This window comes from Cherax quadricarinatus, chromosome 19 (assembly GCF_038502225.1).
Source record: "Cherax quadricarinatus isolate ZL_2023a chromosome 19, ASM3850222v1, whole genome shotgun sequence".
Classification (NCBI taxonomy): domain Eukaryota; kingdom Metazoa; phylum Arthropoda; class Malacostraca; order Decapoda; family Parastacidae; genus Cherax; species Cherax quadricarinatus.
In genome coordinates, this window is record NC_091310.1 from 33,665,287 (window position 1) to 33,683,239 (window position 17,953).

The 17,953-nt window shown below is 42.7% G+C and overlaps 1 protein-coding gene across 5 annotated transcripts in view; it reads left to right on the forward strand.

The window, feature by feature from the left end:
• The window catches only part of LOC128688258 (uncharacterized), a 159,217-nt gene that overhangs the window by 77,702 nt on the left and 63,562 nt on the right, over positions 1 to 17,953 (forward strand). For all 5 annotated transcript variants that reach the window (XM_053775974.2, XM_053775973.2, XM_053775975.2 and 2 more), the window contains exon 2: positions 7,744 to 9,878. In XM_053775974.2, coding sequence (XP_053631949.1) covers positions 8,059 to 9,878 — 1,820 coding nt within the window. In that variant the 5' untranslated portion in view covers positions 7,744 to 8,058. The remainder of the gene's footprint in view (positions 1 to 7,743; positions 9,879 to 17,953) is intronic.

Genomic DNA, 17,953 nt, shown 5'->3' on the forward strand with positions numbered 1-17,953 from the left:
TATATCTGGTCTCCTAGTATGGTATATCTGGTCACCTAGTATGGTATATCTGGTCTCCTAGTATGGTATATCTGGTCACCTAGTATGGTATATCTGGTCTCCTAGTATGGTATATCTGGTCTCCTACTATGGTATATCTGGTCTCCTAGTATGGTATATCTGATCACCTAGTATGGTATATCTGGTCTCCTAGTATGGTATATCTGGTCACCTGTAGGTATGGAGTATATCTGGTCTCCTTAGGTATGGTCATATCTGGTCTCCTAGTATGGTATATCTGGTCACCTAGTATGGTATATCTGGTCTCCTAGTATGGTATATCTGGTCACCTAGTATGGTATATCTGGTCTCCTAGTATGGTATATCTGGTCACCTAGTATGGTATATCTGGTCTCCTAGTCTGGTGTATCTAATCTCCTCGTAGTACCGTCTAAATCCACCTTAAACAATTATAAAGCCATTTTCATTGTCTTCTTCCAACCAAACGAAGGAAAAGTGGACTGTGGTTCAATTACTGTGTGTTACAAGGCTGACTCAGTTAGTGGAAACATGAGCGAAAAATGGCCGATTTAATCTTCAGCTATTCACCAACTTTTTGCTAGTGAATAGATGAATATTAAAATTGTCTTTAAATCCTAAGTCTCCAGTGATTTAATTTCCATCTTCTCAAAAAAATCACTACATAATGTTCGGTTATTAAATGGGCTGAACTTAAAAATTATTTCAATAACAATTTGCTGCCGTTGTTACCAGTTGACTTCTATTTTGAATAGTTTTTCTACTATCATTATTAATTGGTTATCACTGCAAGAATTTATTGCAGTTCAAACTCATTCAAAATGCATTGGTTACAGTCGACAAGCAATATCCACAAATCGATATATGTTATAGGTTATGAGTTATATTGGTGAAATCATCACAGTTCACTAAAGATTCAAGGCGATATTTTCACAGTTCACTGCAGAATCACGGTGAAATCATCACAGTTCACTGCAGAATTATTTTGAAAATCATCACAGTTCACTGCAGAATCTTTTTGAGATCATCACAATTCACTAGAGAATCATGATAAAATCACCACAACTCACTACAGAATCTCCAGGAAAGACTGGAGGGTATTCATCTTAGATCTACGGAATGACAAGGTTTATATCAGCTCCAGTCCCTCATATCAAGAGCCCTTCAGCACCATGAAGGTGCACCCTCCTTCATGGGCGCTCTTTGTGAGATTTTCCGTATTGACTCCTCATTATGTTGTCACTGCTCCTCCCCACATGGACACCTGCCTCTAGTCTTCACCACATGGACACCTGCCTCTGACCTTCCCCATATGGACACCTGCCTCTAGTCTTCACCACATGGACACCTGCCTCTAGTCTTTCCCACATGGACACCTGCTTCTGGTCTTCACCACAAGGACACCTGCCTCTTGTCTTCCCCTCATGCACACCATCACTGCCTGGCATTTTCTTCACATTCTTTTCTCGCAATTTATTCAGTTCGAGTTGACTGTTTTGTTGTTCTTTCTTCACTCGTTGTTTCCTCTGTTTGTTGTTTTCCCCGTCACTCCCATCACTCGTATTTCCCATGAATTTCTCCGAATTCTCATGTTTGCAGAAGCACAACTGCGTGAAATAGTGTGCAAGTGTTACGTTAGATTTAAATTTTGCCACCGAACTGGCTAGTTTATTGTGCATCTCATATTATATATGCATATATATATATATATATTATATATATATATATATATATATATATATATATATATATATATATATATATATATATATATATATATATATATATATATGTTGAAAGAAAGAAAGAATATATATATATATATATATATATATATATATATATATATATATATATATATATATATATATATGCAATAAGATCACAGTAAACAGGTGATTTCAGAATATGACAAAACAACCACTATGAAAGTAATAGAGAAATTCCAAGCGCGTGACTTACTCACATTATCAAGGAACTATTATCCTTGATAATGTGAGTAGTCACGAAAGTATTGTTTACTATAATTTCTCTATACTTTCATAGTATATGTATATATATATATATATATATATATATATATATATATATATATATATATATATATATATATATATATATATATATATATATATATATATATATATATATATATATATATATATATATATATATATATATATATATATATATATATATATATATATATTTATATATATATATATAAATATATATATATATATATATATATATATATATATATATATATATATATATATATATATATATATTTATATATATATATATACAGTGGTCCCTCGTTTTTCGTAATTAATTAATCCGTTCCTGGAGGAGCTACTATAAACGAAATTTATGATTTGCGAATCAATTTCCCCATAAGAAATAATGTAAATACAATTAATCCGTTTCTGACACTCAAGAATATTAAAACAAAACAATTTTTTACATGAAATATACATGTAGTACATAAACAATACAATGGGAAATGATGAATGAAACATTAACAGCATAACACTTACCTTCATTGGAGATTCTTCTTAGTGTATGGGAGACTGGAGGAGGAGAGAGATTGGATTGTTTACAGTTTGGAAGGGGAATCCCCTTCCAGCAACACCTCAGGTACCAATTGCTTCTCTGGGGTTGCTTCTCTTCTCTGTTTCTTAATGCCACTAGGACCACCTTGAGAGTCACTCTAGTCCTGTCTCGCAAAGTAACTGTGGAGAGAGCTCTGTTTCTGGCGTCTCTTTAACACTTCCCTAAAATGGTACAAGACTTTGTCACTGTACATATTTCTCACCTCTTTACCACAGGCTTGGCACTAGGAGCTTTCTTTGGAGCCATGGTAGCTTATTTAGTACTTGCAAGCACTAAAATGAGTGGATTATTATGAAATATTTCGTAGGAGAACTTGAGGGGACCTTCACTCACTGGTAAACAATGCCAGACTGGCTGGGTAGGGAGGCCTCCCCGGCTCACACCGTGCGTAAGCATCCTGGACGAACTACTATTCGCGAGTCAATGATAAAAGAGAGTCCATGTTTATACGAAAATACCCCTATGGTTGGCGAAATTTACGATTGCCGAGAACTACGAAAACGAGGGACCTACTGTATATATATATATATATATATATATATATATATATATATATATATATATATATATATATATATATATATATATATATATATATATATATATATATATATATATATATATATATATATGGTATATATATATATATATATATATATATATATATATATATATATATATATGTATATATATATATTAATATATATATATATATATATATATATATATATATATATATATATATATATATATATATATTTATATATATATATATATATATATATATATATATATATATATATATATATATATATATATATATATATATATATATATATATAAGTGCAGCAGGCGATCTGAATAATGCCTAAAGCCACTCTACAGTGATATTGGATGGCTTTGTGTGTACTTACGTATTTGTGGTTGCAGAAGTCGAGCCACAGTTCCAGGCCCCTTGTGTGTGTGTGTGTGCATGTATGTTTGTGTGTAGGTAGGCACAATGGAAAAATAACAGACACTGGCACTCTAGACAGTTAACAGACATAGACATAATAAACACAGACACGATAGACACCCGTCGGACAGAGACTCACATCGGACACAGCAATCATCAATGGCAATGAGAAAGTGAACAATATATTTGCTTACCTCCCGAGGACCGACACTGCTGTTACACAGTGCTCCGATATATGTAATCGTAAAACTGGTTCCTGAGCTGATATTGTCTTGATTAACGCAGCAGATAAAATATTATGACATTACACTGAGCAGCGACTGAAAATGAGAGGAGAGAGTGAGAGAGAGAGAGAGAGAGAAAGGGGAGAGAGAGAGAGAGAGAGAGAGAGAGAGAGAGAGAGAGAGAGAGAGAGAGAGAGAGAGAGAAAGGGGAGAGAGTGAGAGAGAGAGAGAGAGAGAGAGAAACAGCTCTTAGCTTGTAAATAAAGTTAAGAATTCTTAATCTAACCTTGTAAAACCCTGTGTAAAGAGAGAGAGAAAGGGAGAGAGAGAGAGAGAGAGAGAGAGAGAGAGAGAGAGAGAGAGAGAGAGAGAGAAACGATAAACAATGAGACAAAAGAAAGAGAACGGCAAAAATGCTTACCAGTACGTGTACGGAGTCATCCCTCCCTTATCCTCTGTGCCTTACCCAGATCTTCCAATTTCAACTTTTCTTCCCCTCCTTGATTACACCGCATTTTCGTTTTTGAGCCCTAATAGTGTTGTGAGCATTTCCTGACGCTCCTACAGTGTTTTATTATTTCCAGTATAACGCTTCCACTTCTCTCTCCTGGAACCCCTTTCGTTAGCTTTGTCGACATCACATTGGACAGATTCTATCTGATGTAGATACTAATTTGCAATTTTGATGGAAATTGGGAAATTTTGAAAACGGGTTTTCATGCAATAATATGTGACTGTCTCATTTAACTGACTTGAAATTCTCAATCCCAGAAAATTTCTTGCATTATTTCTGGTATCACTTCCAATGAAATAAGCCAACGTACAGCCATTAAAATTGTAAACGCTACACGTCCTTTAAAAATAAGGAATCTCAGTTTATTTGGCTAGTATAGATGAAGCATCATTATTTATTAATGTTCCATTTTTTGGAAAAATTAACACTGAATAATGCAACTTTGCTTTAAATAAAATAAATTTTTTTGCTGATTTTTTTTCTTGGAAATGGCATACGTCAAATTTAGTCTTTACGTTTAATATTAACCAATATCGTAAACTGACGTAGTTTTTGCGAGTTCACTTCTCGGTCCATCTCCGGCGAATGTCTTTCTTTGTTAATACCTGGAGTTTACCTCGAGAGGGTTTCGGGGGTCAACGCCCCCGCTGCTCGATCTGAGATCAGGCCTCATGGTGGATCAGGGTCTGATCAGCCAGGTCGTTACTGCTGGCTGCACTCAAACTGACGTATGAACCACAGCCAGGTTGGTAAGGTACTGACTTTAGGTGCTTGTCCAGTGCAGAAGCAAAATGGTTAGTTATACACTTGCCTTCAAAAGCTTGTATCGTTGTTGGCACATTGATGATTCTCTACTTTTTAAAAAAACATAGCTTGTGGGTATATTTGCGATATTTCTATTCTCCAAACACAAAAAATATATATATTTACCTGTGAAATTAAAGAAAATTCAACGCTGGCATTTCTAGATACCTTGATAACGAATAGTAAATACATTTACAATTACTGTATAGAGTCAACTAACTTTTACTAGTCTAAGTTTAAATTATTTTAGTTTTCGTCCAAAATGTTTAGCAATATCATATGATACACATTCAGGTTATGGGCTGTTTGATATCTAAGTCTGGAAAGTGGCAGATGAAGTACAGTATGGAAAAGTGTAAAGTCCTAGTCCTTGGGAATGAAAACAACCTTCGAAGTTATAAACTAGGTGATGTAGAGCTGGGTCACACGGAGTGTGAAAAGGATTTGAGAGTCATGATGAACAGAAATCTGAAACCAAGACAACAGTGCCTAAGTGTGCGCAATAAGTCTAACAGATTACTTCGATTTGTTTCAAGAAGTATAAGTAACGGGAGTCCAAAAGTTATTTTACAGCTCTATTCATGTAAAGTAAAAGGACACAAGTGCAACTAATGTGACATTTATTGTGGCAACGTTTCGCTCTCCAGGAGCATCACTCCATCTGAGATCATACATACCCAGGATAACTCGAGTATGGAACACATTTGTACAGCATAATAATGTCAACGAGATAAAGTCAGTTGATCAAATGAAAATGCTGGCCCACAGATGGCTCCAACTTCATCCTGTTCCCTACTTGTATGTCTCATAACAATAAAAATGCTTTCAAATGAGCTGATGTAGGTAACAGCTCTTAGCTTGCCAATAAAGTTAGGAATCCTTAACCTGTAAATAGCTTGTCAATAAAGTTAGGGATCCTTAACCTTGTCAAACCCTGTGTAGCCATTACAAACAATACATCACTAATCCTTGAATCTTCACTCTCTTGAGAAACGTAGAATGAGAGATATCATCGAAGTGTATAAGTAAATAATAGACATAAGCAGAGGTGATATTAATAAAATGCTGAGAATATCGAATCATGTAAGAACCAGAAATAACGGATATAAGTTAGATAAACTTATATTTCGTAAGGACACAGCTAAGTACTGGTTTTCAGAGCTGTCGATGCGTGGAACAGTCTTCTGAGTAGGTTAATCGAGGCTAGAAGTCTGGGTAGCTTTAAAAAGAGATTGGACAAATATGAGTGGGAGGGTCTGGGTTTCACTGGTGTCGTTGGATAGCTTTGGGACGAGGTAGTTTTGATAAAGACCTGCTTTATACGGGCCAGTGTGCCTTCTTCAGTGTTCCTCCATTCTTTTGTTTTTATGTGCCTATGTGTGCTGAGTAAGGTTTCGAACAATATATTTGTATCATCTCCATTTACTTAAACAGTCCCAAAGGTTTATTAAACAATTTAAACTATCTTAGGAATTCTGAGTTTTCATTGTCGCGAAGAACAGTAACGCATAGTGAAATATTTCTTTCAGCAGACTGACACTCAGTATTCGCTAATCATCATAATTTTAGTGTTTTTAGAAGAAAGTGGATCCAATAATGCCTTGTGGCCCGAAGTCCGGTTTGTTTATTAAGTGTGAATAGAACTTCGCGAAATTTTATGTACAGCGTCTGGTAACATGTGAGTAAATCTTTCCCTTTTTGCCTTTCCCTTCTCACTCTGCAATAAGAGACATGTGTCACTTAACTAACCACCCTCTTCCCTTCGGTGGTGTGATAATTCTGACCGTAACATCACTCACACTCGACGTATCATCTCTGAATCCTTGTATAGAGCGACAATGAGACTTCAGATGAAAACGGGGTATACTATATACACCGAGAGGTTTATGTATCTATGTATATAAATTCTGAAAGTTTACCCAAATCCTTTATTTTTATAGAATTTAGGGAGTGTGCTGTGATGTTTATATAATTAGTCTTTTGCTTTTTTTTTTTAATGAGTTTAACGTGACTCACAAAATCGTAATGACACGATTGCAAACAACCAATACCACGGGTGGGGTTAGAACCCGCGATCAGAGAATCTTAAAACCCCAGGCCGACGCGTTAGCCACTGGGCCAGCTAGCCTAGTTGGGTGAATCTTATTGTGGCTAGCTGGTCCTGTGGCTAACGCGACGGTCTGGAATTTTAAGACTCTCTGATCACGGGTTCTAACCCCATCCGTGGTATGGTTTTAATGAGTTTAAGCCTATAGCGGCTGCGCTATGGTCATTAAGAATGCATTTCTCCTGCGCACAATCATAAATACTTTAATCCCTAAATATAGATTAAAAACTCACTGTTTATTTCTCTAAATGCATATACACCGATAAATATTCATTTCTCGGTATAAATAAATACTCATGCAGGAATTATAATGGTATATTACCAGAAATATTTTTAAGATCATAACAGTCGTTTTTGTTCAGTCTGGTAGACTAGGATGGCGACTGCCCGGTATCAAACGTTTTAAATTGTCAAATATTACATCTAATGAAAGGTTTCGGTGAAGCCATTTTCTTAAAGTAAACATATGTGCATTTCGCGATTATGATTCTCCCTCTCTTTCCAGACTGGCCTGAAGATTAATGGTGGACACGGCGCAGACTGATGTGAAGCTGGTAACGTCAAAACCCAAAGAAGAATGGTTGCCGCATGGCAACACTGTGTGGTGGAGGATTGTGGTGCTCCTGTGGGTGTGGCACCGCTGCACACACGAGGCATGAAGAACCAGTGAATTTACGGAGGACTGTGTGCCAGCATCACATCCTCCAGCTGTGTGTTGTGAGGTGGATGGGCGGGGATGGTGGTGAGGTGAGGAGCGATGCGGGCGGCATGACGCTGTCCACGCCCACGCCCCCACGGACGCCCCCGCACCCTACAGATCATGTGCACATCACAAGGTCAACACGCAACTCTGTGTCAGCCCAGGACGCGCACGGCTTCAGTGTGGGCGTGTGTGTGGGTGTGGGCGTGGCTGGGTCTCGGTGTGTGGGGCGGGTGTCCCAAAGTGTGCGAGTGCTTCTGGCGCGACGGTAAACAGATGGTGGCGTGTCGGGACGCACATTTCATCGACATTCCTCGCGGGATCGAACCCTCAACTCAAGTGTTGGATCTCAGTCACAATAACTTGAGGATCCTCCCCCGAGACTCCTTCGTCTACACGGGCCTCCGCAGCCTCCAGAAAGTGATGCTCAACCACTGCAATCTGAAACTCCTGGATAAAGGGGCGTTCAACGGAGTCGAAAACATTATGGAGCTCGATCTAAGTAACAACCAGCTACGGTCGATACCGTCTGCGGCCCTGATGGACATGTTGGGCTTGAGGGAACTTCGCATAGCTCACAATGCCCTCACATCGATCTCCTCTTCTGCTTTTATTCGCACCCCACACATCGTCCAGCTTGATGTCAGCCACAACCAAATACACACAATCGAGACAGGAGCCATACGAAACCTGACGGAAATGGAAATATTGAACCTGGCTTATAACAAACTAATTTATCTGAATGCCAGTGAACTTGAGCCGCTGGTGCTCTTACGAGTGATCAGAGTCGATGGCAACCCCTGGCACTGTGACTGCCATTTACGATCACTCCGTCACTGGTTTCATGATCGTAATATGGCTGCATCAGTGCCGCCTTCCTGTTCACATCCTAAGTGGCTGATGGGGCACGACTGGCAGCTGCTGGGCCAGGATGAATTCCTATGCGCACCGCAGGTCACAGCTCTTGCTCCTAGGGTCCTGGCAGCCCACGGAGAAAATGTGTCTTTGCTCTGTCGGGTAGAAACTGAGGTGGAGACGACAGTCACGTGGTACATGGGTGACGTTCCTCTGTACAATGATAGTGAGCTGCAACGGTACTTTGTAGTGGATCTAGTGACCTCAAGTAACATGTCTTATGTGTCAAACTTGACTATTACTGATGTCGTGTCTGAAGATCAGGGCACGTATCGCTGTGTAGCGGAGAACAGAGCTGGGTTAGGGGAGACCAACTTCACTCTTCAGGTGTCGCACGAAGTAGCCGAAGTTAGAGTCGCGAACATCGACGTTAGTTACATAAAGGAGGGTCTGTTAGGGGGAATCTCCATACTTATTTTGGTGTTACTTCTCGTATGTAGCATAGTGTACTGCAAGGTTCGAGTGAGTCGTGTTCAGCGGCAGGACGAAGACAGTGTCGAGACAGCTCAGTCATCGAGGAGCTCTGAATGTGAGGCTCCTCACAAGCTGGCCGGATACCACATGGTACCATCCAGTGACCTCGAGGAGTCTTCACCCTGCAGACAAGTTCCTGAATCCTCCTGGAACGTCAGACATAGACGCGCTTCGGGAGACTTTCCTCCTGGCAGTGTCATTGATATGAGCGCTGCCGAACCCGCCAGACAAGAACCGCCAGAATGCTCCGGCGCACAAGCACTGGCAGCGACTGTCGCCTTCGTTGAGAGTCCTAAACTCGATGTTTGTGGTATGCGACACACCACCCTCGACAGAGGCCAGTGGAAAGACGCGGTGTGTCACAAGGATATCTTTCTTCATAGAGTGTGTAGTCGCTCAGTATCTCAGGTGTCTCTAGGGAGCGGTAAACAGTATCCTGACCTGCTCGACCTGCCTCATCCGCAGCTCGGTATGCAACTGCAGCAACATATGCAGCTGCAAGACGGAGGGCAGGAGATGCAAGCACTCAACGCAGCCTCCTGTACAAGACCGTAAGGATCTAAACATCCCTGTTTACTTTATTATCTTTGGTTAAAGTATTTGCCACCGATATACACCTATTCTGTTTAAAGTTCATAGAAGGTATTGAAACATTCAAGTCACGTATTTATATCACCTGAGAGAACCTGCCCTTAGTCTTCACTACATCTATTTGCATTGAAACAAATTTACAGGTGAAATTTACATTGCACGCTCCATAATGCCAATGATGAAGCATGCAATACAAATACACTGGATATCGAAAACCTTTTAAAAAGATTAATCAGCATATATTTCTTTTTCAATGGAAAGACAGTGGTGTCAATGACTATCATTGACTTGTTATGAAAATGATTCGGAGTGTCCGAATTAAAAATTTGCTAAAGTTTATAAAACGCTGGAAGATTCTAAACATGCGGCACTGTTGTAGTGTGCTGTCTACGAGTATGGTTTAGCTCCCACCTTAAACCCCTCAGATATAGATGCCTCATAACAAGAGATTACTGGTGTGCACGGGGATAGGAAGAAACATGGCTTGAACTCAAGAAAGCTGCCTAACGTTATAAGGCAGCAGCAGCTGAGTGGTTTAAGGTGTCACGCTGGGACCAGTGCCACACTCGTGGAATTTCACTGTTTTTCACTGTTTTTTTTTATTCTACGCACATGCACAATATATATATATATATATATATATATATATATATATATATATATATATTTATATATATATATATATATATATATATATATATATATATATATATAAATTTGTGTGTGTGTGTGTGTGTGTGTGAGTGTGTGTGAGTGTGTGTGAGTGTGTGTGTGTGTATGTGTGTGTGTGTGTGTGTGTGTGTGTGCGCGCGCGTGTGTGTGTGTGTATATATGTGTGTGTGTGTGTGTGTGTGTGTGACTGTGTGTGTGTGTGTGTGTGTGTGTGTGTGTGTGTGTGTGTGTGTGTGTGTGTGTGTGTGTGTGTGTGTGTGTGTGTGACTGTGTGTGTGTGTGTGTGTGTGTGTGTGTGTGTGTGTGTGTGTGTGTGTGTGTGTGTGTGTGTGTGTGTGTGTGTGTGTGTGTGTGTTTGTGTTAGTACTCACCTAGTTGTGGTTGCAGGGGCCGAGTCACAGCTCCTGGCCCCGCCTCTTCACTGGCCGCTACTCGATTACTCTTCCCGCTCCATGAGCTTTATCATACCTCTTCTTAAAGCTATGTATGGATCCTGCCTCAACTACATCGATTCCCAGACAATTCCACTTCCTGACAACTCTGTGACAGAAGAAATACTTTCAAACATCCCTGTGGTTCATCTGAGTCTTCAACTTCCAACTGTGACCCCTTGATGCTGTGTCCCATCTCTGAAACATTCTGTCTCCTTCCAACTTGTCGATACCTCACAGTATTTTATATGTCGTTTTCATACCCTCTTATCTCTCCTGTCTTCCAGTGCCGTCAGGCCGATTTCCCTTAACCTCTCCTCGTAGGACATACCCCTCAGTTCAGAGACTAGTCTTGTTGCAAACCTTTACACTTTCTCTAGTTTCCTTACATGCTCTTCTAGGTAAGGGTTCCAAAATGGCGCTACATACTCCAATATGGGTCTAACGTACACAGTGTACAGTGTACAGGGTGTGTGTGTGTGTGTACTCACCTAGTTGTACTCACCTATTTGAGGCTGCAGGGGTCGAGTCCGAGCTCCTTCCCCCCCCCCTCTTCACTGGTCGCTACTAGGTCACTCTCCCTGAACCCTTGAGCTTTATCATACCTCTGCTTAAACCTATGTATGGATCCTGCCTCCACTACATCGCTTCCCAAACTATTCCACTTCCTGACTACTCTGTGGCTGAAGAAATACTTCCTAAAGTCCCTGTGATTCATCTGTGTCTTCAACTTCCAACTGTGTCCTCTTGTTGCTGTGTCCAATCTCTGGAACATCCTGTCTTTGTCAACCTTGTCAATTCCTCTCAGTATTTTGTATGTCGTTATCATGTCTTCCCAATCTCTCCTGTCCTCCAGTGTCGTCAGGTTGATTTCCCTTAACCTCTCCTCGTAGAACATACCTCTTAGCTCTGGGACTAGTCTTGTTGCAAACCTTTGCACTTTCTCTAGTTTCTTTACGTGCTTGGCTAGGTGTGGGCTCCGAACTGGTGCCGCATACTCCAATATGGGCCTAACGTACACGGTGTGCAGGGTCCTGAACGATTCCTTATTAAGATGTCGGAATGCTGTTCTGAGATTTGCTAGGCGCCCATATGCTGCAGCCGTTATTTGGTTGATGTGCGCTTCAGGAGATGTGCCTGGTGTTATACTCACCCCAAAATCTTTTTCCTTGAGTGAAGTTTGTAGTCTCTGGCCCCCTAGACTGTACTCCGTCTGCGGTCTTCTTTGCCCTTCCCCAATCTTCATGACTTTGCACTTGGTGGGATTGAACTACAGGAGCCAATTGCTGGACCAGGTCTGCAGCCTGCCCAGATCCCTTTGTAGTTCTGCCTGGTCGTCGATCGAGTGAATTCTTCTCATCAACTTCACGTCATCTGCAAACAGGGACACCTCGGAGTCTATTCCTTCCGTCATGTGTGTGTGTGTGTGAGTGTGTGTGTGTGTGTGTGTGTGTGTGTGTGTGTGTGTGTGTGTGTGTGTGTGTGTGTGTGTGTGTGTGTGTGTGTGTGTGTGTGTGTGTGTGTGTGTGTGTGTGTGTGTGTGTGTGTGTGTGTGTGTGTGTGTGTGTGTGTGTGTGTGTGTCCGTGTGTGTGCGTACTCACCTAATTGTAGTTTCAGGGGTCGAGACTCAGCTCCTGGCCCCGCCTCTTCACTGAACGCCTCGGTCCTCTTTCTCCCTGCTCCATGAGCTTTATCATACCTCGTCTTAAAGCTATGTGTGGTTCCTGCCCCCACTACATCGTTCGCCAGACTGTTCCACTTCCTGACCACTCTATGACTGAAGAAATGCTTTCTAACGTCCCTGTGGCTCATCTGAGTCTTCAACTTCCAAGAATGACCCTTTGTTTCTGTGTCCCCTCTCTGGAACATCTTGTCTCTGTCCACCTTGTCAATTCCACGTAGTATTTTGTATGTCGTTATCATGTCTCCCTTATCCTTCCTGTCCTCCAGTGTTGTCAGCCCGATTTCCCTCAACCTTTCTTTAGAGGACATTCCCTTTAGCTCTGGAACTAACCTTTCAGCAAACCTTTGCGCTTTCTCTAATTTCGTAACGTGCTTGACCCTGTGCGGGTTTCAAACTGGTGCTGCATACTCCAGTATGGGCCTGACGTACACGGTGTACAGTGTCTTGAAAGATTCCTTACTTAAATATCGGAATGCTAATCTGAGATTTGCAAGGCGCCCATATGCTGCAGCAGTTATTTGGTTGATGTGTGCTTCCGGGGACGTGCTCGGTGTTATACTCACCCCAAGATCTTTCTCCTTGAATGAGGTTTGCAGTCGTTGGCCACCTTGCCTATATTCCGTCTGCGGTCTTCTTTGCCCTTCTTCGATCATCATGACTTTGTATTTGGCGGGGATAAATTCAAGAAACCAGTTGCTGGGCCAGGTGTCTAGTCTGTCCAGTGTCTTTGAAGTCCTGCCTGATCTTCATCTAATTTAATTCTCCTCGTAAATTTCACATCATCTGCGAACAGGGACACTTCTGAGTCTATCCCTTCCATCATGTCGTTCAAATATACACAAATACACATTCACGTATGTGTGTGTGTGTGTGTGTGTGTGTGTGTGTGTGTGTGTGTGTGTGTGTGTGTGTGTGTGTGTGTGTGTGTGTGTGTGTGTGTGTGTGTGTGTGTGTGTGTGTGTGTGTGTGTGTGTGTGTGTGTGTGAAGGCTGAAAAGGAGTAAAAAGTAAAAATGAGTAGCAAAAAAAGCAAAGGAAAGAATTTGCCCTGAAGGTGCTACCTGTTCATTAACTAATGACAGTCGCTACCTTTCATGCATTTTTTTACGAAATAAGCAAACAAAATTGACTTTCCTGCAATGACCATAAATTTTCCTCGTGTTGGACTGATTTATGACGAATAATCGAATTTTCAAGTTGCTGCCCTTCACAAAGGATGTCTTGATACCGATGAATGGCATTTGATCCAAGGAATTGGCGCTACACTTCCTTTACAGATATATATATATATATATATATATATATATATATATATATATATATATATATATATATATATATATATATATATATATATATATATATATATATATATATATATATATATATATATATATATATATATATATATATATATATATATATATATATATATATATATATATATATATATATATATATATATATATATATATATATATATATATATATATATATATATATATATATATAAATAAATATATATATATAGATTTGTGTGTGTGTGTGTGTGATAGGGTCCACCTCTGATGTAAATTGAGGGACCCACAGCCTCAGAGAAGTGGATAAAAAGGCTTCAAGGAAGAATATTTGGATTTCTTCCTGAAGCCGTTTAAATATTCCACTTTCCCTACCACCCCATCTTTTCATTCTTTTTTACCAATAGGTATATTTTATTACATAATATAGTGCAAAAGGTTTAAGAGATAAATTGTTGGTATAAAGATGGCATATACAGTACATGAGATGTGAGAGATACATGTCTAGTACATATTGTTACGTGTTTATCACTGGGGCGAGTGCCCAAAATACAGCAGGCATTACCCCTCTGAGTAGCAGCGTGTTCATATCGCCACACTCCACCACTGTCACCACACTAAACCACTGTCACCACACTCCACCACTGTCACCACACTCCACCACTACCACCACACTCCACCACTACCACCACACTCCACCACTATCACCACACTCCACCAATGTCACCACACTCCACCACTGTCACCACACTCCACCGCTATCACCACACTCCACCACTGTGACCACACTCCACAACTGTGACCACACTCCACCACTGTGAACACACTCCACCGCTTTCACCACACTCCACCACTATTACCACACTCCACCACTGTCACCACATTCCACTACTATCACCACACTCTACCACTGTCACCACACTCCACCACTATCACCACACTCCACCACTATCACCACACTCCGCCACTGTCACCACACTCCACTACTATCACCACACTCAACCGCTATCACCACACTCCACCACAGTGACCACACTCCACCACTGTGACCACACTCCACCACTATCACCACACTCCACCACTATCACCACACTCCACCACTGTGACCACACTCCACCACTATCACCACACTCCACCACTATCACCACACTCCACCACTGTCACCACACTCCACTACTATCACCACACTCAACCACTATCACCACACTCCACCACTGTGACCACACTCCACCACTATCACCACACTCCACCACTGTCACCACACTCCACCGCTATCACCACACTCCACCACTGTGACCACACTCCACCACTATTACCACACTCCACCACTGTCACCACACTCCACCACTATCACCACACTCCACCACTGTCACCACACTCCACTACTATCACCACACTCAACCGCTATCACCACACTCCACCACTGTGACCACACTCCACCACTGTGACCACACTCCACCGCTATCACCACACTCCACCACTATTACCACACTCCACCACTGTCACCACACTCCACTACTATCACCACACTCTACCACTATCACCACACTCCAACATTATCAACACACTCCACCACTGTCACCACACTCCACCACTGTCACCACACTCCACCACTGCCACCACACTCCACCACTGTCACCACACTCCACCACTGTCACCACACTTCACCACTACCACCACACTCCACCACTGTCACCACACTCCACCACTATCACCACACTCCACTACTGTCACCACACTCCACCACTGTCACCACACTCCACCACTATCACCACACTCCACCACTGTCACAACACTCCACCACTGTCACAACACTCCACGACTATCACCACACTCCACAACTGTCACCACACTCCACCACTGTCACCACACTCCACCACTATCACTACACTCCACCACTGTCACCACACTCCACCACTATCACCACACTCCACCACTGTCACCACACTCCACCACTGTCACCACACTCCACCACTATCACCACACTCCTCCACTGTCACCACACTCCACCACTATCACCACACTCCACCACTGTCACCACATTCCACTACTATCACCACACTCTACCACTGTCACCACACTCCACGACTATCACCACACTCCACCACTATCACCACACTCCGCCACTGTCACCACACTCCACTACTATCACCACACTCAACCGCTATCACCACACTCCACCACAGTGACCACACTCCACCACTGTGACCACACTCCACCACTATCACCACACTCCACCACTATCACCACACTCCACCACTGTGACCACACTCCACCACTATCACCACACTCCGCCACTGTCACCACACTCCACTACTATCACCACACTCAACCGCTATCACCACACTCTACCACTGTCACCACACTCCACCACTGTCACCACACTCCACCACTATCACCACACTCCACCACTGTCACCACACTCCACTACTATCACCACACTCAACCACTATCACCACACTCCACCACTGTGACCACACTCCACCACTATCACCACACTCCACCACTGTCACCACACTCCACCACTGTTACCACACTCCACCACTGTCACCACACTCCACCACTACCACCACACTCCACCACTGTCACCACACTCCACTACTATCACCACACTCAACCGCTATCACCACACTCCACCACTGTGACCACACTCCACCACTGTGACCACACTCCACCGCTATCACCACACTCCACCACTATTACCACACTCCACCACTGTCACCACACTCCACTAATATCACCACACTCTACCACTATCACCACACTCCAACATTATCAACACACTCCACCACTGTCACTACACTCCACCACTATCACCACACTCCACCACTGCCACCACACTCCACCACTGTCACCACACTCCACCACTGTCACCACACTCCACCACTACCACCACACTCCACCACTGTCACCACACTCCACCACTATCACCACACTCCACCACTGTCACCAAACTCCACCACTGTCACCACACTCCACCACTATCACCACACTCCACCACTGTCACAACACTCCACCACTGTCACCACACTCCACGACTATCACCACACTCCACAACTGTCACCACACTCCACCACTGTCACCACACTCCACCACTATCACCACATTCCACCACTGTCACCACACTCCACCACTATCACCACACTCCACCACTGTCACCACACTCCACCACTGTCACCACACTCCACCACTATCACCACACTCCACCACTGTCACCACACTCCACCACTATCACCACACTCCACCACTGTCACCACACTCCACCACTATCACCACACTCCACCACTGTCACCACACTCCACCACTATCACCACACTCCACCACTATCACCACACTCCACCACTATCACCACACTCCACTACTATCACCACACTCAACCACTATCACCACACTCCACCACTGTCACCACACTCCACCACTGTCACCACACTCCACCACTGTCACCACACTCCACCACTATCACCACACTCCACCACTGTCACCACACTCCACCACTATCACCACACTCCACCACTGTCACCACACACAACCACTGTCACCACACTCCACCACTGTCACCACACTCCACCACTGTCACCACACTCCACCACTGTCACCACTCTCCACCACTGTCACCACACTCCACCACTGCCACCACACTCCACCACTGTCACCACACTCCACCACTATCACCACACTCCACCACTGTCACCACACTCCACTACTATCACCACACTCCACTACTATCACAACACTAAACCACTGTCACCACACTGCACTACTAACACCACACTCCACCACTATCACCACACTCCTCCATTGCCAACACACTCCACTACTATCACCACACTCCACCACTATCACCACACTCCACTCCTATCACCACACTCCACCACTATCACCACACTCCACCACTATCACCACACTCCACCACTGTCACCACACTCCACTACTATCACCACACTCCACCG